A 7,500-nucleotide genomic window follows, 5' to 3' on the forward strand; every position below is an offset into this window, starting at 1 on the left:
GGTGGTGGTGATGGTGGTGATGGTGGTGATGGTGGTGATGATGGTGGTAATGATGGTGGTGATGATGATGGTGATGATGGTGGTGGTGATGGTGGTAATGATGGTGGTGATGATGGTGGTGATGATGGTGGTAATGATGGTGGTGGTGATGATGGTGATGATGATGGTGGTGGTGGTGATGGTGGTGATGATGGTGGTAATGATGGTGGTGATGATGATGGTGATGATGGTGGTGGTGATGATGATGATGGTGGTTATGATGTTGATGATGATGGTGATGGTGGTGATGATGATGGTGGTGATGGTGGTGATGATGGTGATGATGATGGTGGTGATGGTGGTGATGGTGGTGATGATGATGATGGTGGTGATGGTGGTGATGATGATGGTGGTGATGGTGGTGATGATGATGGTGGTGATGGTGGTGATGATGGTGATGATGGTGATGGTGGTGATGATGATGGTGGTGATGATGGTGATGGTGATGATGATGGTGGTGATGGTGATGGTGGTGATGATGATGATGGTGGTGATGATGGTGATGATAATGACGGTGGTGATGATGGTGATGATGGTGGTAATGATGGTGGTGGTGATGATGGTGATGATGATGGTGGTGGTGGTGATGATGGTGGTAATGATGGTGGTGATGATGATGGTGATGATGGTGGTGGTGATGATGATGGTGGTAATGATGGTGATGATGATGGTGGTGATGATGATGGTGGTGATGATGGTGATGATGATGATGATGGTGGTGGTGATGATGGTGGTGATGGTGGTGATGGTGGTGATGATGATGGTGGTGATGGTGGTGATGGTGGTGATGATGATGATGGTGGTGATGATGGTGATGATAATGACGGTGGTGATGATGGTGATGATGATGGTGGTGATGATGGTGGTGATGATGGTGATGATGATGATGGTGGTGATGATGGTGATGATGATGATGGTGGTGATGATGGTGATGATGATAATGATGATGATAATGATGGTGATGATGATAATGATGGTGATGATGATGGTGATGATGGTGGTGATGTTGGTGATGATGATGGTGGTGATGATGGTGATGATGGTGATGATGGTGATGATGGTGATGATGATAATGACGGTGGTGATGATACACATCGCTGTCAAGTCACCCCCTGACGGAGGAGGAGGAGGAGGAGTGTGTGGGGTCCTTCCAGGGTGTCCGCCCTCTCCACGCGTCTCACCCCGTGTCGGGGCTCACTGCGCGGTGACCCCGTCGCCTTTCGCAGGCCGAGCAGCGCGGCGCCTTCCCGCTCCAAACCTCCTCCTCCTCCACCTCCTCCACCTCCTCCTCCACCGCGTGCGTCACGGCGGACGGAGCAGGCGCGTGCGTGCCCACGCGCGTGCACGTGTGGTGGGTGCGCGTGCAGGCCGTCGCCGGTGGGGGCGGCACGCGCGTGCGCGAGGCGCGCGCGCTCGAGGCCTGCGCGTGCGCGCCGCGCCCCTCTGAGCCGTGCGCGCGGCTGCCGGCGCCGCGCCTCTACAACCCCGGCTCGCCGGGCATCGAGACGGCCATCGACCCGGGCCGCTGCGTAGCCTCGGACCCAGGTGAGCGGAGCGCAGGCAGCGAGCAGGAGCGTCCGCCCCCTGCAGGTTGTGGGCCGAAACGTCGTCCGTCATAGAGGGTTGCCCAACAGTCGGGACGCGTCGGGTTAACAACGTAGGGGTTAACATATGTCCCGTAAGAAAATCACGTCGCGTGAACAAATCTGAGTTAGCTGTGCACACGGGGTCATTCGGCTTATTTTAACAAGCGCTCAAACTGACCGCCGTTATGATGAACGTGAATGTGTGATGCATCAGTTGTCGAGTCTTATATATTTTTTTAAATATCATCTGAAGAGGCAGTTATTAATGAGAATGATTAAGTAAGTAAATGTTTTTAAAATTAAACAATTAACAATTAAAATGGTTTATTGCCGGTGTTACAATAAATGTATTAGCCCTATGTGTCCTGATTTTTGGGCCACCCTGTATAATAACAACCCTGGCTAATCTCCATCTGTTCCATCTCACTCCCTTCTACACCGTGTGTGGACTAATCCCCATCTGTTCCATCTCACTCCCTTCTACCACGTGTGTGGACTAATCTCCATCTGTTCCATCTCACTCCCTTCTACACCGTGTGTGGACTAATCTCCATCTGTTCCATCTCACTCCCTTCTACCCGTGTGTGGACAAATCTCCATCTGTTCCATCTCACTCCCTTCTACACCGTGTGTGGACTAATCCCCATCTGTTCCATCTCACTCCCTTCTACACCGTGTGTGGACTAATCTCCATCTGTTCCATCTCACTCCCTTCAACCCGTATGTGGACTAATCTCCATCTGTTCCATCTCACTCCCTTCTACCCGTGTGTGGACTAATCTCCATCCCTTCCATCTCACTCCCTTCTACCCGTGTGTGGACTAATCTCCATCTGTTCCACCTCACTCCGTTCTACCCGTGGGTGGACTAATCTCCATCTGTTCCATCTCACTCCCTTCTACACCGTGTGTGGACTAATCTCCATCCCTTCCATCTCACTCCCTTCTACCCGTGTGTGGACTAATCCCCATCTGTTCCACCTCACTCCGTTCTACCCGTGCGTGGACTAATCTCCATCTTTTCCATCTCACTCCCTTCTAACAGCGTGTGTGGACTAATCTCCATCTTTTCCATCTCACTCCCTTCTAACAGCGTGTGTGGACTAATCTCCATCTTTTCCATCTCACTCCCTTCTAACACCGTGTGTGGACTACCTCGCCTGGTCTACAGGAGGTCGTGGGTTCGATCCCGACCCTGACGACGCCTGCTGCTGCTGTATATTTGGAGTTTGCGTTTCTATCATCATCATCATCACGGTGGCTAGGAGATGTTAACTACCTCGCCTGGTCTACAGGAGGTCGTGGGTTCGATTCCGACCCTGACGATACCTGCTGCTGCTCTATATTTGGAGTTTGCGTGTATCTCTCATCATCATCATCATCACAGTGGCTAGGAGATGTTCACTACCTCGCCTGGTGTACAGGAGGTCGTGTGTTCAATGCTTGTGGTCCCTCTGGTCAAACACCGTTTTGAGACGAGGCTCAAAAGAAAGCTGTCTCTGGATGTGGACCAATCAGTTTCAAGGACAAGCATCATCACATATTATCAGGGTGCTGTTTTTTTGTTTGCATTCTGACCACAAGTATTGTGGTTAATGCAGTTACACGATTCCTTGTAAAAGGTTTCAGTTTGGTGTTTTAACATCTCAACACCCAGCTGTTTTGTTGACAAGAAAAATGGGGAAAAAACCTATTATCGTATTTTGGTACTGGCAAAGGAGGTCCCGTGATTCGGATATCATTCGTGATTGCCAGGTCGCTTCTGACAGAAAAGAACGTCAAAAGAAACAGCCACGCAGCTCATTGGGCATCAGCTGTTAAAGGTTAAATAATTAATAAACAGTTGAGTTTGGGTCGTGATGGACATTCCCCGTTCCTCTGTCGGGGGGTTGAGTCTGCCCATAGCACCACCACCGTTTTGAACCTCAAAATTCAGTTCCCCTGTTACAAGCGTACGCGTTAAACCGTATGGGTTGACAGCCACAGCTACAGCCACACACACGCACATTTATACGATGATTTTAATTTGAAATGTGTCCGCTTAATGCTAAGCAGCGGCAGCTTGAACGTTGTGCTCGTAAGGTTTTAGGCAAACTTCTGCTGATTGTGTGCGCATGTGAATGTTCCCCGGAGTGAGCAGCGTAATTAATGTAGTTAACATAATTAATGCCCTCCCCCCCACGGTGGAGGAGGAGGAGGAGGGGGGGTGATAGAGAGAGAGAGAGAGTTGTGAATGGCTGGATGGAGTGTTGATTAGAATGCTGGGGGTAGCGAGGAGCGAGTGGTGGTCGTTGCAGGGAGCTGGGGGTGGTGGTGGTGGTGGTGGCGGCGGTGTGCCCACCAGCTGCTTTAATTACCAGCGTCGCAGGAGGGCAGGAAACGGATGAGTTTGCGTCCCATGCCGCTGATTATGTCCGGGGTGGGGGGGAGAGTTGGGGGCAAGACGACTTTAAATGTCGCGGGTTAGGAAAAGCCACGGTGAGCGCGTGATAGAATCACCAACACCCCCCACCACTCCCATCTCTCATCCTCCTCCAACACCCAGTGGCTGGAATCGTAAAGGCTCACGACCACAGCTGCCAATGCACACGGTTCACCTCCTGTTCTCGTGCAGGGATATTGAGTTTGGAGATCCGCACGGCGTGAAGCCGTTTCAGCACGGGCAGCGAAGGAAATGATGAAAATGTGTCTGTCTGTGTGCGTTTCTCCCTCCTCGTGATGGGGCTTTGTAGGATGAAGTTTGAGATTTGTAAGGGGCACGGCGTGACCAGTGAGGCGTGAGTTGGTTTGTAGTGAGGTAGGGCACTGACAAGGGGTTGACAGGTTTGTAGTAGTGGTGTGTATAGTAGTGTAGTAGTGTAGTGTATAGTGTAGTGTATAGTAGTGTAGTGTATAGTGTAGTGTATAGTAGTGTAGTGTATAGTGTGGTGTATAGTAGTGTAGTGTATAGTAGTGTCGTGTATAGTAGTGTAGTGTATAGTAGTGGAGTCTATAGTGTAGTGCATAGTAGTGTATAGTAGTGTAGTGTATAGTAGTGTATAGTAGTGGAGTGTATATTATTGGAGTGTATAGTGTAGTGTATAGTAGTGTATATTATTGGAGTGTATAGTGTAGTGTATAGTAGTGTAGTGTATATTAGCGGTGTGTATAGTGTAGTGCATAGTAGTGTATATTATTGGAGTGTTTAGTGTAGTGTATAGTAGTGTATAGTGTAGTGTATAGTAGTGGAGTGTATAGTAGTGTATAGTGTAGTGTATAGTAGTGTAGTGTATAGTGTAGTGTATAGTAGTGTAGTGTATAGTAGTGTAGTGTATAGTGTAGTGTATAATGTAGTGGATAGTGTAGTGTATAGTAGTGGAGTGTAAAGTAGTGGATAGTGTAGTGTATAGTAGTGTAGTGTATAGTAGTGTAGTGTAGAGTGGAGTGTACAGTAGTGTAGTGTATAGTAGTGGAGTGTATAGTAGTGTATAGTGTAGTGTATAGTAGTGTAGAGTATAGTAGTGTATAATGTAGTGTATAGTGTAGTGTATAGTAGTGTATAGAGTAGTGTATAGTGTAGTGTATAGTAGTGTATAGTGTAGTGTATAATGTAGTGTATCGTGTAGTGTATAGTGTAGTATGAAGGATGAACGTTGATATTTGTAAGGTGCACGGGTTGACCAATGAGGTCTGACTTGGTCTGTCGTGAGGCCGGGCAGTGACCAGTGCTTGCCAGCTGTAGCACACCGAGGCATCGGAGCTGTAACGTCCCCAGGCTGGGGAGAAGACGACGCAGAATCATCACAAGAACGTGGGGGGAGGGGGGCGAGCAGAGAGCGGCCTCGCAATCACCACGAGGCCCAGGAGGGCGGTGACCCTGGCCACCCCAACACCTCTCTCTCTGTCTGTCTCTCTGTCTCTCTGTCTGTCTCTCTGTCTGTCTGTCTCTCTGTCCGTCTGTCTCTCTGTCTGTCTCTGTCTCTCTGTCTCTCTGTCTCTCTGTCCGTCTGTCTCTCTGTCTCTCTCTGTCTCTCTGTCTGTCTCTGTCTCTCTGTCTCTCTCTGTCTGTCTCTCTCTGTCTCTCTGTCTCTCTGTCTGTCTCTCTGTCTCTCTGTTTCTCTGTCTCTCTGTCTCTCTGTCCCAACAAAAATATTTCCCTGCCTCTCCCCTCCCTCCCCCTCCCCCCCTCCATCCCTGCCTCCCCCCTCCCTCCCCCCCTCCCTCCCTCCCTGCCTCACCCCTCCCTCCCCGCCTCCCCCCTGCCTCCCTCCCCCCTCCCTCCCCCCCTTCCCCCTCCCTGCCTCCCCCCTCCTTCCCCTCCCCCCTCCGTCCCTCCCTCCCGCCCCCTCCCTCCACTGCCCCCCCTCTCCTCTCCCTCCCTCCCTCCCCCCCTCCTCCCTCCCTCCCCCCCTCCTCCCTCCATCCCCCCCTCCCCCCTCCCCCCCCTCCCTCCACTGCCCCCCCCCCTCTCCTCTCTCCCCTCCCTCCGTCCCCCCCGCCCGCTCTGCTCAGTCGATGCGCCTCCCCCAGGCAGGGACACCCCAGAAGATGCCAATCACGTGACTTACCTGCTGAGGTGGGGTGCCCAGTGGACATCGCCACTGGGGGAGACAAAGGCGGCCGGGCGTGGTGGTGGTCGTGGTGGGGGTGGTGGTTGTTGTGGTGGTGGTGGTTGTGGTGGTTGTTGTGGTGGTGGTTGTAGTGGTAGTTGTTGTGGTGGTTGTGGTGGTGGTAGTTGTTGTGGTGGTGGTTGTGGTGGTGGTGGTGGTTGTGGTGCTTGTGATTGTGGTGGTTGTTGTGGTGGTGGTTGTTGTGGTGGTGGTTGTTGTGGTGGTGGTTGTTGTGGTGGTTGTTGTTGTTGTGGTGGTGGTGGTTGTGGTGGTGGTGGTTGTGGTGGTGGTGGTGGTGGTTGTGGTGGTTGTGGTGGTGGTGGTTGTGGTGGTGATGGTGGTGGTGGTGGTTGTTGTGGTGGTTGTTGTGGTGGTGGTGGTGGTGGTTGTGGTGGTGCTGGCCACACCACCCCCTCTGCGTGTGCCCACAGTGCCGCTAGGCTTCACGGGCCGCTGCTGCTACTCGCTACTGACAGCACTTGCCCCTACAGGCTATACGGGGGTGGGGGGGGTCTTTGTCTTTGCCTGTGTGTGTTTGTAAGAGTGTGTAGCCGCCGGAGAGAGACAAAGGCGGCCGGGCGTGCGTGGTTGCTGACCACCCCTCTCCCACACAACCCCCACGTAGCACTTGCCCCTCGACACTCTAAAGGCTACCTGGGGGAATGGGGGTACCTTTGTCTGTGCACAGACGTGGACGCGGGCGCGTGCGTGCCCACGCGCTGGCGCGAGGAGGCCGTGCGCGCGCCCGGCGCGCGCCTCGCCGTGGTGCGCGTGACCGAGGCGTGCGCGCGCGTGTCCACCCCCTCCTCCTCCTCGTCGTCCACCTCGTCGTCCACCTCGTCGTCCACCGGCTCCAGCTCGCCCCCGTGCTACCGCGCGCGCTACGCGGAGCATCACGCGAGCGTGGCGCGCGCGCACGACGGCAGCCTGAGCGAGCGCGTGCTGGTACACACAGAGACACACATACATACACATACACACATACATACACATACACACACATACACATACATATACACACACATACACATACATACACACAGACACACAGACACACAGACATACACACAGACACACACACAGACACACATACACACATACACACATACACACACACAGACATACACACATACATACATACACACAGACACACATACACACATACACACATACATACACACATACATATACATACACACATACACACAGACACACATACATACACACATACATACACACATACATACACACATACATACACACAGACATACACACAGACATACATAC

The 7,500-nt window shown here is 52.2% G+C and overlaps 2 protein-coding genes across 2 annotated transcripts in view; one reads left to right on the forward strand and one right to left on the reverse strand.

The window, feature by feature from the left end:
• LOC116958217 (uncharacterized) overlaps nucleotides 1–5,532 on the reverse strand; it is a 153,699-nt gene extending 148,167 nt beyond the window's left edge. The window contains exon 1 of the mRNA XM_076056104.1: nucleotides 5,497–5,532. The gene's annotated coding sequence lies outside the window, so the exon portion shown is untranslated. The remainder of the gene's footprint in view (nucleotides 1–5,496) is intronic.
• The window catches only part of LOC116958219 (uncharacterized), a 58,217-nt gene that overhangs the window by 41,379 nt on the left and 9,338 nt on the right, over nucleotides 1–7,500 (forward strand). The window contains exons 4-5 of the mRNA XM_032980742.2: nucleotides 1,266–1,584; nucleotides 6,902–7,158. Of these exons, the coding sequence (XP_032836633.1) occupies nucleotides 1,266–1,584; nucleotides 6,902–7,158 (576 nt within the window). The remainder of the gene's footprint in view (nucleotides 1–1,265; nucleotides 1,585–6,901; nucleotides 7,159–7,500) is intronic.

Source organism: Petromyzon marinus, chromosome 74 (assembly GCF_048934315.1).
Source record: "Petromyzon marinus isolate PM22_M1 ecotype Great Lakes invasive population chromosome 74, UKy_Petmar_22M1.pri1.0, whole genome shotgun sequence".
NCBI classification, from domain to species: Eukaryota; Metazoa; Chordata; class Hyperoartia; order Petromyzontiformes; family Petromyzontidae; genus Petromyzon; species Petromyzon marinus.